Genomic DNA, 13,772 nt, shown 5'->3' on the forward strand with positions numbered 1-13,772 from the left:
TTAGGAGCTTTGCCCTATGGAGTTTTTGTGTTTAAGCCTTAGTTTCAATAGCTCATTTTTTTTTTCTGAGGATGGAGGAATGTGAGCAAGACACCAATATCAGTCTATTTTGTAGTTCACACTAGTAGCTGTAATACTGTGGAATCTCTCCCTCCAACTCTTTTTACAGTCAAAACATCTGGATATACTATATACACAGGAGATGTGTATATGAGAGGACCACAAGTTTCAGCTAGTCTGCACTGCTGACATATATACACTGAATGTTAGTTGATTCTTTGCTACGTGTAAGGCCTTTTGGGCAGACAGAAATAAATTGCTGGCTGGAGATACCTGGGAGCAGGGCCAGCTTCTGTCCTTTTTACGCCTGGCAGGCAATGCACAGTAACCCAGTGACCCCAGGAGTGCTTTCATGAACCACCTCAGGTAGACCTGGTAAACCTTTCAATATGTGTAATCTGTTTCAATGAATACATCCAGGAAGTCAGATCCTAATTCTTTATGTTGTCAGCCTATTACTGTAAGTAATGTAATTTAAACAATTCATTTGATAATGCTTTGCATTTCCCAAGCAGGAGGAGGAAGACTCAGATGAAGACCATTCTCAAAGCAGCCATGAGTTATCATCTGGTCCAATGTCTTGCTTCCCTGTTGAAGAGCACCTGTGTTACTCCCATGAGGAGAGTGAGCCTGCACATATTTCACCTCTGGATGAAAAGAAAGTTTACAGGCAAACAGCCTTGTCTATGTCCAATTTACATGAGGCAACAATGTAAGTTCTCTCTTTTTTACCCTGAATGTTTTAAAACATTTATTGTAGACTTGTAAGTGAAATGAGAGCCTGTAAGAGAGATGTGAGCCATACCTTTGCATAGGTAAATTCCATACCAAAGGAGTGGTTAAGTCCTTTCTTTTGGGAGAGAGGAGGCAGAGGAGATTCACTGGGCAGCATACTGGTGGTTTGAGCTGTTTATTCAAACAACTTTGTGCCAGCTTTTTGTCTCCAGGAAGAGAAAGGTAACTAGTTGAAGACTGTGCCTTCCAGGGACAGATACCTTAGGGGATGGTATTTTTTTTTTGTGTGTTTTGATTGGGAGGTCTTAGATGCATAAATGAAGCTAACTAGACTCTAACATTATAAAGATCAAATAAAAATTACTTAAATTTCTATGTAACTCAACGATGTGTACAATAGTTTGCTGATAAATGCTGGAAAGATATTTCTGTGGATTTTGTCATTCAAAAAAAAAATAATAATAAAAGAAATTACCAGGAACAAATGTCATAACAAAATTCTCTCTCTGCTTAAAACCCTTATTCTCTCAACACTAGCTAAAACCTGGCCTCCAAAAATGATGCTTCTGGGTACCACTAGCATTTCCACTGCATCTCTATAATTATTAGGAACAGCTGCAAATAGGAGCAGGGCTTGGATGTTGACTTTAATTCAGTTACAGCACTGCCTGCTGTGAGATACTGAGCCCTTTCTACTCCTTAATTCCAGAGGGAATTAAGGCCAGTAGCAAGGCTCAGTCCTGAATGCCCCTTCTCCTCTGTTGACCAGAATCTCTGCCTCTGCTTTATTTAGCTGGAATACCAGTAAAAGGGAAGGAGTCCAACCACGTATGGAGTGTGATGGGATGGCTCAGGGCTCTCTGGTTAGTGCCTGCCAAGCGCCTGGAGCAGAAGCTCTCTGCTACCCAAATCCAGGGCTTTTACAACCCTCCCAAGCACAAGGGGGTTTCATGTTCTGGTCTTTGTTCCCCAGGCCTGTTCTGCTTGAGCATCTCAGAGAAACCAGAGCTGATAAGAAGAGGCTTCGCAAGGCTCTTCGAGAGTTTGAGGAGCAGTTCTACAAACAGACAGGAAGGTAACTCAGCAGAGGCCTCTCCTTGTCGCCTTTGGGTGCTGGGCAGGGTTGTTTGTCTCTGCGAGGGTGAGCAGGCCAAAGGGGCTGCACTAAGGGCTGGAAAATACCCTGGAAATGTCTGGTCTCTGCAGATGTCCAGCTGTGTCTGCTTAGTTCATTCAAAATGTGGTCACCCATGAGGAAAGCAGGATATACCTCCTGAAATGGGTATAAACCCCAACTCAGCACAGGATATTCCCTGAGCTGAAGGGAGGCTGCTAAAAATCTCTTTCTGAGGATGTCAGTCTGTAGGGAATAGACTTGGTAGTTGGGCCATTTTTAAACAGACAGATTTTAAAACTAGAAGCCACTGGGTTTTTTACCCAGAATTAAATACTGGCCATTTTTCACTCTGTTTTTCCTCCTCTTCATTTAGCAAACACCTTATTTGAAAACTGTGGTGTATATGACTTCTCTGCATATTTGAGAACCAAGTAATTATGCTTCCACAGCTGTCAAGAAAGTTATCTGTTATATGAAAATTCAGTATTTTAAATATTATTTTATTTCTGTATATTAGAGCTTTTTGGTCCTGTCAAATTATCTTTAGTCATTTACAGTCAGTAAAAAAAGCCCCAATCCTCATCAGTTGCTGTGGAATTAATTTTTAAGACTGTTTCTCTTTATACTCATAGAAAGTGGTGGTGCTTTTATTTGCTTTTCACAGGAGTCCTCAAAAAGAAGATCGGGTGCCAATGGCTGAGGAATACTCTGAATACAAGCACACAAAAGCCAAAATCAGGCTTCTGGAGGTTCTCATCAGTAAGCATGATATTTCCAAAACAATTTGAAGTGAATGCAATGCTGTGATATTGTTCTCTAGGGAAAAAAATAATCCAAGCAAACAAACAAGAAATGAAAAAGAAAAAGTAATTTTACAGGTCTTGGTCTGCTGCACAATTATTTGACACACTGAGATTTTTGATGCACTTTATCTATTATAATAGCTGTGATGAGGGAGGACAGCAATATGCAAGAATATTAAGCACGGGTGAGCGGAGTATAGTATATATTTTTCCTTTTGAAAAGCCTTGAAGTGCACTGTGAGAATGTTTGTTAAGAAATTAAAAGGACACTGAAGTAATGTAGATTCTCAGTTTGACCTGCTCTAAGAGTGTGAGGAAATGTTCTGCAGGTTTTTAGTACATCTTAGTACATGCTAATGTGCCACATGTTTGCTTCCAGAATTAACATGTGTTGTAACTAATTAATAATGTGGGCTGTTAAGGTGCTGGTTCACTAGATTAAAAGAAGTGAATTGAAGTGAGTGAAGGGAAAACTCAGAACATACTCCAGCTGTCAAGACAGTCGCCATTCCTGTGCACAGGAAGCAGCAGTGCCAGGGCTGGGAGCAGAGCAGAGTGATGCTGCTTTGCAAGAAAAGGCCAGAACGTGACTGCCAAATGGAGCTAGTGCTGCTTGGCAAAATTAAATAGGTTGTGTGTTCCATGAGAGCACATGGAACAGTTGTACCGGCTGCTGTCCTTTTCACTAGTTCACAGGACCTGGCTCACAGAATTTAAAAGTCAATAAATAGATCAACTAACTACATGCTAATTTTGATTTCTCTATTAACCTTTGCACTTTGGTTTGCCTGACGCTATAACATTCGCTTCTCTAACTACCAAAGCTCGTTTAGACGCATGCACTTTGTAAAATGTTGAAGTACTTCTTGTGTTATAAATTGCCACATATATATAGAAAAACAGGACTAGATTACTGCATTATGCTAAGATATTTTGGATAGATAAAGTACATGGTATATAAGTGAGTGTCACAGTTATCTGATGAGGACTGCTAGACTTCTTGTTTACTGAAAATAAGGTTATAAAAAGTTATTTTTCCATTGGAATTATGCATCTTTCTTAACTTTCAGAGCACCACGCTTTGTAATATTAAGAAGAATTGTCACTGTTTGTGATAGGCCATTGGTGTGAAAGGTGGACTAGTCATAGAAGGATTATCAGCAGGTTTTGTACTAGAAATGAAAAGCAGGGATTCTGGGAAGTTCCTAGCCCGGACAGAAAGGAGGGAAGAATTACTTAAGGAAAAAAAAAAAAGGGACTGGAACCAGTTGAATCATGTTTAGTATTTTGCTTTACCTGTCATTTTGTATTGACCACATAGTATAAGCAACCACATTTTCTATCTTGGTAAGAAGATTTTGATTTTATAAAGCGTATTGTGTACCAACCATGTTTGTATTTAGTATGTAAAGGCATGATTTGGAAGATGTATACATCTTCAAGTACTATAGAGGAAAAAATATGAACACTAAAAAAGGAATTTTTTATTTTGCAGCTGTTTGTTGTTTCAGTGTACTGATTTAATAATTTATAACTTAACTTTTATGAATCAGAAATGGTCTTCATAAATCTGTTTTAATTAAAGTCATCTAGAGCACCAGGAACAGATACAGAGCTATTTGAAGTTTACAAACTACATCTTTGATAAGGGAAAATGATTTAATGACATGTATACAATTGATATTAAAATGTAATCTATATATTCTATATGATTGTATAATATTTTATACAACAGTACAAATAAAATATTTTTCTATTATATTTATTATGTCAAGACACAGTTTCTGTTTTCAGTTAGCTAATATAAATAACATAAATAACACTGTCAAACAACACGTTGGAAGTGCTGACATTTCTAGGCTCTGAAATTCAAATCATGCTGCAATTACAACCTTTCATGCTGTTCAGTTATCCCAGTACTTGTTCAGTAGTTAAAATGAATGCATATTTAAACACCATTTATAAGCCGTTATTTTTGTTTTGCTAAAGCAGTTTATATAGGATTTTGTTATGTTTGGCAAGAAACAGAAAACAATTTTTGCAGCATCTAGGTATAAATGGTTGCCAGAAAGAAATCCAGGACTTCTAATCATTTAAAGCATCAGGGGGACAGGAGGGAAAGAGGGAGAGAAGAACTCCTAAGAAGGCTACCGGAGATTTCCAAGACTGGTAGTTGCTTTTGGTGACAGCGGCATGTGCATGCTTCCCACAGAACCGTCTGACTATGGAAATGGGCAACAGAGGTTTGAAGGCTCCTAAGGAATGAGGGAAGTTTTAACGTCCAACACTGATATTGCAGGTCTTGCAGCTGGGATCTTTCTTTGCATTTGCAGTAGACAAGCTCATTAGTTGGTGACCAGTAATTTCTGCAACTGTGCCGAGGGAGAGATCCACAGGATCAGTGTAAATTACTTCCAAAATAACATCCTGGGCGTGATGGTAAACCATGACCCCATCCTCTTCATCGCAGGTCAGAAATTTGTTATCTTTTATATTTAGCTGGGGAAGGCGCTGCTTACAGAACTCGTCTCCCGGTGAGCCCACGGGGGCGATCACGAGGATGACGTAGTGGTAGGCTGTGTACATGCAGTAGAAGTCTCCAAAGTACAAGTTAGTATTGGGGTTGAAGAGTTTTTCAGCTGCAATCTCATACCTGTATCTTCCATAGGGTGAATCTTGGGGTGGCTTCCCAGTGTTAAACTCAGTGTTGCAGCTAAAGAAGATGCCTTCCAGCTTCCCACTGATCGGAGAGCCATGGCTGCCACTGTTATCCTTAACAGAGGGCTGCATGACATTCCCATGGTGCTCTCTACAAATGAAGGACTGGTATTGTTTATTTTGTAACACATGGTAAAGGAAGAGTGGAAACTTAGGGCAGCATGCTGTTTGAAATAGGACTGAAGGGACACAAAGACCATTAAACTGAAAGCCAGGGTTAGTGTCATGGTCGGAGGACCAAGAATATCAAGTGCCATCAGACTTGGGAAGAGCTAGAGTAAATCCTGCTCAAGGGGAAAATCTGCTTTTCCAGCCTGCCTTCTCTGTCAGCTGTCTGGCTATCACATGCAGGCATAAAAAGCACAAACAAAAAAGCCCCCAAACCACAAGTATCTTTAATTAGCTAATTTGTTCAGACTTACACTAACATTTCTAACAATAAACACATGTTGAATATTCCAAGTCAGCCTCCATATGCTGAATATACTGTTTGTTAATATGTATTTTTAGCATAGGCAGTATATAGTTCATGAAGAAAACTGCCAGTGAAAGTTATTTCTGAAGGCTGCTTTTCAGAGGTTATAGGAAAGAATCTACTGTCTGCCAGTATTTTTTGTCCCCAAATGATCATTTCAAGTCTAATTGGTCTACTGCTGACTTCAATCAGTGCAGAGCTGGGCACAGAGAATTAGGCAATTTGGTTAGTTTCCACTTTGGTTGGTATCCAGCTTCTGCAGTCACTAGTCCTAAGGGGAAAAATAGACGACTTTTTTTTTTTTTTTTAACTTAGGTTAATTTCATTCCAGTGAAAAGAACTGTAAATGAACAAGTGAATTTTTAAAATCCCTAATCCTAAATTGCATTCAGCAGCATTAGGCTGCTAAATTTAAGAGAACACTCCAAAATACCCCATCTGACCCTCCTCAGCACCTGAGATTTTACGTATAGCAGGGCATTCCCCAGTGTGTGTGTCCCACACAGCTCTGGAAGTGCCCCAGTGGCAGCAACCACGGGATACCTGAAAGGGAACCATCCCCTTTTGTAAGTCCTGCAAAACCGTATTTGCAAGGCACCCTTGGAACAACGTCTTTATTCTCACTGACATACAGACTAAAAATGCATGAGGCTGTGGGGCTGGAGGTCCTTATGATTCTTATATTCCCCTCTTGCTTTGCCTTTGCTTTTTTTTTCTTTTTTCCTTCTTTCCTTCTTTTAGGACAGGGGAAACTAGCCAAGGAGACTGTTCTTGCACTGCTTTTAATTTGCAACAGGTCCATGTAAAATGGTGCTGTGTGGGAGAAGGTTTTGCTTGGTTAAAGTGGGAGGTAGCAGTCAAAGCAAACAAACTCTGCATACATTACAAAACAGCTCTAAATCAACTCAGAAATATCTCCAGCTGTGATGATTTTTTTCATTATTTGTAATCTCCTCAGCAGCACATCTTTATTTTTATTCTAAGGCAAATTTCAGAAGTTTTCTGAGCCATTCAAATACTACCTACTTATTGTCTCAAGCCCTATTTCATAGAACATTGATTATATGGGGGAGGGATATATTTAGTATTTTATGACTGGAGAGATTACTAGGGGAAAAAGAAGTAGAAGAAAAAAAAAAAAAAAAAAAAGGTTGAATGAGCTTCAATAACCACCTGAAACCTCTTCAACCTGAAAAGTCAGCCTTCATTCTGAGAAAGTATTCCATTTCTGTGGCAAGATACTGACATCCAGTGGCCAATTAGGCTAATTATAGGTTGCCCTTTTGGCGGATCTGAGCTGCTTTGTGGTGCTCCCACCCAGGTAAGCGACATTGGCAGCCCCTGGGAGCTCCGCCCCAAACCCCAAATCCTCCGTTCAGGGGCTGCTGCTTTAGCACCAGGAACAGATGCATGTATGCCCGTGCTCCCAGAGCTCTTCAGGCTGTGTGATGACACCAGAGCCCATTGGCAGCCACGGGATCACAAGGAATCTTCCCTAACAGGAAGCACAGGGTTAGGGGTTTTAAGTAACATACAGATGGGTATACTGGGGAAGGATTAGCCTGTGGATTGTACTAGTCTATTTCTGATCAAAAGATGTGACCATCAGCCAGTTCTGGCATTGTAGCTTCCTGCTGTCCTGCTGTAAAACAGTTTTTTGTCTCCAGCTCACTAACAGAGGAAAAACAAACCTGTCTCTATTGGTGTCAAACCAAGAAAGAACTTAACAGGAAGAAGGGGAATAGATAGAGTGCAATCAATTAGAGACACATTTGGCAGAACAAGGCCAAACCCACAGCTATAAATGCACCTCAGTGGCAATTTTCAACACTAATGAACACAAAGGCAGATGCACTATGATTACATAGCTGAAAACAAAGCAACATGAGGATCAGAACAGCACAGGCATTTCCCTTCTGTGGTATCCAGCCCAGGATGACAGCAGTGGTTTATGAGGGCCTCAAAGAGCCTCAACAACTGCAATTTATTCTCTGTCTCCACTGAGTTTTGTAGCTCTGTCCCTGTGTGCAATAAAACAATCCTTCCAAAACACAGATGGGGAAGAGCAAGCCTATGCTCTGCAATATTCAATACACTCTTGGAATGAATCAGATACCCGTGACTACAAAGTGGGAATGTTTCCAAGTGTGGTGGAGTCTGTTCTTTGAAGCTGGATTGCCTTGTTTTAAAAACTTTCCATTCTAGGCAGGTACTTGTGTGACACACATAAAACTGAAGTTATGTAGCCCACTGGGAGCCCCATCTACTGATGAATATTAAAGAAGCACAGTCAGTGCTGCAGCCTTTCAGCACACTGCTTACCTCTCATCCATGTTCTTCTAACAGGAGAAGGTTACTCTGTGTGGCTGTTCCTGCTCACTCAGCATATGAGCTTTGACTCCTTCCATCAAAACGTCTGCTTTTCTCTTGTACTGACGCTCCAACCATGTGTGGAGGGCACACTAGGTCTCCAATGGAACAGGGAACCTACCTCCAGCCATCCTAGTTTTTCATTCCAGCTGAAGCATGGTGTCATAGCATTGTCTGAACATCATGCCCTCTGCCTCCCCACATGGTCTATAAATTAACATTCTGATTGCAGAGTCTGTATAACTGCATTTGGGCATGGAAATGGGATGGTTGTACATGGAGAGCAAATATTTGAGATGGAGCTCTTACATGCAGGCAAATGTCTATGCACACTGTTCTACACTACTACTCTCAGTCACCTTACTCTTAATTTCTTAGTACAATGGAAAAATTTGGCTACTAAACTCTCCATTATGATTACAGATGCTTAAATCTAGCTGGAGGCCCTGTGAGCACCTCAGCTTCTGCTTCAAAACACAGACTTTTATTGCCTAATGGAAGTGCTGAGTTAAGCAGGGTGAAAGAAACGAGTTGTATTTGATTCTCTGCCTTCCTCTGAACAGGCTATAAAGCATACAGACAATCTGCTGTACCTTTAGCACAGCTGTCTCTACTTATTTTCATTACTCTTTTAATTTGATAAAGGACTTTGTATATGTTTAGTTTCTTACCTGATGTAATCAAAGTATTCTCTGTGCTGATTCCGATAAAAAACAGACAGTTTCAGCATACGGCCTGCAATCACTTCAGCTTTTTCCAATAGCTGTGTTAGGTGAACTTTTGAATAATCTGGAAAGGAAAGACAAACTGCTAGTACGGGGGGCAGGAAAAACCACACCACTCTCCAAAAGCCACAGACACATGCAGACTGAAAACTGGGAACAGAGTCTTGGTAATATACAACACATCATGCCCCAGTTTTCAACAGTGGCAACAAGCAAATCAAATGGCAAGAGCAGGCATTCGTGACTCTCCCCACTCCCTCCTCATGAAGATTCTGCAGGCCTACAGCAACTTTCAGCTCAGAATTTCCTATGTTAGGGCTGGTTTCCCTGTGTTTGGGACTGCAGTGCAGCTCAGGACGGCAGAGGAGCTCAGGACTGCCCTCTGGCTCCTATCAGTTGATAAGCTTTGCTATAATACACCTGGCTGTGAGCCAACAACTAATGACAGAACTAACAGAGCTTGCTTAGGACACAGCTAAAATGGTTTCCCAACCAACAGGGGATTCATAGTGTACTTTCCTCAGTCTTCAGCTTTCACACGGGCATGCACAGTGACAGCAGGTCATGAACATCTGAAGGAAGCCTTATAAAACAAAGACAGGCTAAAGTGACTCTTGAGATGGGGTGTTGAGGGTGCTGAGGCTTTGCAGCATGCAGAGAAGGCAGAGCAGCACAATGTCTTAAGCTGTGAGGGAGCTGCCATTCTACCTTTTCCCCACAGGTGCTGGTAGCCAGCGACAGGCACACAGGTGGCCCTTTCCTAGCCTGGCACTGGTGCCAGGCACAGCACTTTGGGACAGCTAAGCTACTGCACAAGAAAAAGGAGGTCCAGCTGCATCTGCTTAACGTGCCAAACCTCAGCACACACAAAGCCTCAAGTTTAAATTGCAGTTTCCAAGGGTGACTAAGGCACAGTCAGCACTGGCAGGTGACCAGCCCAGTCTGGCAGCAGAGGCAGCAGTAATTGACTCCGGGCTGTGGGACAGTTACCTGCGGTGCAGAACTCGATGATTTCACTCCACTCGGAGACGACGTAGTCGCCGTCCACCTGCTTGGAGGCCGTCTGCACGGCCACCGTGTACTCCGTGCGCGGGCTCAGGAACCAGTGCCCGCGCACCGTCATGGGCAGGGGAACGGCCTTGGCCACCAGCTTGGTGGGGACATCCTGGGGGGACAACAGGGCACAACCACACACCGGTCAGCACTGAACCAAACCGCTCTGCCACCCTTCCCTTCTCTGCTTTTGCTGTGCGGTCCCCAACCCCTGGCTCTTCTCTGCAAACTCCAGTTACTTCCCACAGTTTGTTGGTGCAGCAAAGTGAGCAGTGGCAGAGGACAGTGGTGTGAGCCTGTTCTAAGAGACATGGGGATAACTTGCATGTGTCAATTAATTATTTGTTCCAAGTGACTGCAGAGTAATACTATTATATATAGCCCAAATATATAATTCAGACTAGGGCCATATGCGCTTACATATGCAAAACTGAGAACAAAAGTATTTTAAGAGCTTCTTGTCCTCTCACCAATTTCTTTCGGCCAATGTAATCAAACAAAATTCCTCCTGCTCTCAGTCAGTTCAGCTACACTGCTGCTGCTATCTTCCAAACTAAATTTCAACAGAGAAAATGAAACACATTGCAGAGTAACTATGGCTGGTTCACATCTTTCAAAAATACCCTTCTGTACAGGAATGGCCAGAAGAAGCCAAACAACTTGTGCCTATCACTGCTTTTCCCTCCACTGCCCCTTCAGATCCTCTGATTTGCTCTTCTGGTATATTGTAGCCCCAATGAGCAACCAAGAAATATAGCTGCTTGTTGTAGTTGAGATACTTGATTTCTACAGCACCAAAGACTTTGGTACAGACCACCAAAGGACAGGACAGGACAGTTTATGCTGTAACTGTGGGAGGTGAATCGTTCTCTGCAGTGTACCTGAGGACCTGTGATAGAATGGGAGATATTTATTGTTGAATATTCACCAGTAATAACAGAATAGTAAGATGGCTGCCATGTGAAAAGTGGACACTTTAAATGACATCCTCAACAGTTCATCTATAAATATTACTCCACAATCATCTACCTATAAATACTAGCACAGCAATCCTTTACGGAAAAAAAGGAATAGAAGGGAGATATCTTCTGGTCATAACCTCTAATCAAGATCTGCAGGATTTTTTTTCCTTGTCTTCTATTATGGAAAAGGATCTTTTTCCTTTTGTTTTCCTATCAATAAAATTTTTTCTTCAGTTTCTGTAGTAAGAAACTGTAAAATTAGCAGCTTGTGATTTTACAAGAATTGATGTAATTGAGTGATAACCTAGGGTAAAATTTTGTTGTTATTATTTGTCGTTTCCCAATTCTCATTTAAATCAAATAATAGTTGGATTAAAACTTTATCTGAAAGGGAGACAGTTGTACAAGCTACAATTAATAATATATAGAGAAAAATTAAAAAGAAAAACAACCCAAACACCAAATGACATTTAAAGCTACCAGCCTGCAATGCATCCCACTGGACTGAGTCTGCTGCTGCTAATGCAGTCAGCAGGTGCCACAGTTAACATCATTGGTGTTCCTGTCACCTCTCCTTGGGTTGTGGTAAAAACAGCTTTCACCTGGGTCAGATCTCTGTGCTCATGCCCCAGTGAGCCTTTACGCCCACTCTTTTTCCCTATTAATTTTGTCAGCTTTCATGTAACATTAAAAGCCTTGTTGCTGCCCCCAGGTGTCAAAGCTTTACCTTCCAGCTGTGGATCAGCAACCTCTACCTCTTTCAACCATATCAACCATACCAAAAAATGGGGAGACGACCAAAAAGAAAAAAAAAAAGTTAAAAGAAAGGGGCACACCACCACATTACACAGAGGGGTTTATGTCTTGCACAGCTGGACAGGAGGGGCAGATGTGATGCTTCTCACAAATCTAATCTGCTGGATTTTTTCTAAGCAAACACCATTTAATTTAGAGGCCACAATACAGAGGAAATGTTCACATTGAGGTTCCTCTGGGAATTCTCTACTTCTCCCTTTCATCTCTCATTCCTGGCAGAGCCACCAAAGAAGGGCAAAGCAGGTACAGCAGGTACTGTGCGAGCTCAAGGAGAGCCAGGGTTCTGGAGTGGCAGATGGCTGCTCCACTACCAGCACTCACCAGACAACTCTAAAGGTACCTTAGATGGCAATAATTTCTAAGAACAGCCTGGAAGCTTTGAATAACTAAGCAGCAAGGTGTATGAGTCACTCTACTCTACATTTTGGGAAAAGAAGCAGCTTTCAGTCTTCAGCTTTCTCCCATTTCATGTTACCTTCCCTTTGCCAGATTGTCTCATAGAGCACATTGTGGGAAATCACCACACCCAGATTCTAGTTCCAGTTTTGCTAAATATTTGAGTATTTTTTTATTATATGAGAGTAATCATATTTCCATATTTTAAAAAAGTGAAGAGGTATGTAAAATAAATTGAAAAGAAGATAGAATCTTATTACAATTCTAGTCTTTGCACGCTGCTACCAATACTAACCTTCTCCTTCACAGAAATTATTACAATAGTCAAAAATAATAAAACTTTATGCACCCTAAGTATGCTGAATATATATTTACCAACAGAAAGAGTATTGGAAGAATGAATCATTCATGGATGGTCTCCCAGTACAAGAAAACAATTAGCTCCCTTTCCTGAGGTGCAGCATGGATCTATCAGGTTAAGTCTATATCCCAAGTAACTCACAGCCATCTGAGCAAACTGATACTTAATTCTGTAAGTTAGAAAACGAGCTGGTCCTTTGCATTATCACCAGTGAGAGAGATGGGCACTTGTAGTGCTTTCCCCTACCTGCAGGCTAAGGAAGGAGGAATTCTCTTTGCACAGGTGTCCTCAGGGTGCTGGATGACTCCTAGGAGTGAACCCCAAAGCTGTTTTTCATGTCTAAGCAGTAGGGCTCACTCTTCTCCCTCTGGACAGCTCTGCTAGGAGAAAAGGCAGTGCCATCCTTCTCCTTTATGCAAAAGCTTTGTTAGCAAGTCAGTTCCCTGCTGTGAGGACTCAGCCCTGGGTGCTGCAGCTGCTGGCTCTGGGCTCCTGCTGCAGAGCTTCAGCTGGGGGCTGACCTTGGAGGGAGGGAGGTGCTTGTCTGGAACACACCTGGGCTACACATTTGGAATCTGAGCACTTCAATTAGCAACCAAAGTGCCTTCTAGGAGGTGTGTTAAAAATTCCTTAGTACTAAAGATGCATGAACATGAACACCCAAGTGCTCTGGCACAGAGTTGGAATATTCAGTCTGTGCTTTATTATTGTCTGCCCTCTCTGCTCTCTGGATCTCTGTCATTCAGGCTTGGGAATAAAACCATCAAAAAATTACACCAAAAAAAATCTTAACCAAGTCACTAACAAAATTAGTAGCTGTTGGGAAAGATGAGACAATGCCCTCACAAGTAGCAAGCAATTTTTAGTTAATTCTGACAAGATATCAAAATTATTCATCATTTCAATTGATGGACTTTAGCCTCCCATTCTTACAAAACCAATTACTTTTGTCCTTTGACTAAACACTACTGCACAGTAAAAAGCTAGGGAATTGTTGAGAAACACAAAATAAATCTAATAGCTTATCTTTATTATACTACCACTATCCTTTCCCCTCTCTCCATTTTGAGTCTAGTCTCATCACTGTGATAAAGATTCTGAAGTGTATGTGGTGTTGGCTCTACTGGGATGGCTCTCCTTTTCACAAAAATAAATGTTCCAAGTATACAGCCATTTGCACA

The 13,772-nt window shown here is 41.5% G+C and overlaps 2 protein-coding genes across 7 annotated transcripts in view; one reads left to right on the forward strand and one right to left on the reverse strand.

Moving 5' to 3' along the window:
• FAM13C (family with sequence similarity 13 member C) overlaps nt 1-3,950 on the forward strand; it is a gene marked incomplete at its 3' end in the record, with an annotated part of 86,477 nt that extends 82,527 nt beyond the window's left edge. Inside the window, exons 13-15 of one of the 2 annotated variants that reach the window (XM_083866558.1) lie at nt 573-772; nt 1,769-1,870; nt 2,577-3,950. In XM_083866558.1, coding sequence (XP_083722684.1) covers nt 573-772; nt 1,769-1,870; nt 2,577-2,700 — 426 coding nt within the window. Of the gene's footprint in view, nt 1-572; nt 773-1,768; nt 1,875-2,576 lie in introns of those variants that run through there. The other variant, XM_083866559.1, reaches the window with a different exon arrangement.
• A 511-nt stretch (nt 3,951-4,461) lies between these two features.
• PHYHIPL (phytanoyl-CoA 2-hydroxylase interacting protein like) overlaps nt 4,462-13,772 on the reverse strand; it is a gene marked incomplete at its 5' end in the record, with an annotated part of 124,012 nt that continues 114,701 nt past the window's right edge. For all 5 annotated transcript variants that reach the window (XM_083866562.1, XM_083866563.1, XM_083866564.1 and 2 more), the window contains 3 exons: nt 4,462-5,524; nt 8,950-9,067; nt 9,994-10,168. In XM_083866562.1, the coding sequence (XP_083722688.1) occupies nt 4,990-5,524; nt 8,950-9,067; nt 9,994-10,168 (828 nt within the window). In that variant the 3' untranslated portion in view covers nt 4,462-4,989. The remainder of the gene's footprint in view (nt 5,525-8,949; nt 9,068-9,993; nt 10,169-13,772) is intronic.

The sequence above is a fragment of the Zosterops lateralis genome (assembly GCF_965231275.1).
Source record: "Zosterops lateralis genome assembly, chromosome: 8".
Taxonomy (NCBI): Eukaryota; Metazoa; Chordata; class Aves; order Passeriformes; family Zosteropidae; genus Zosterops; species Zosterops lateralis.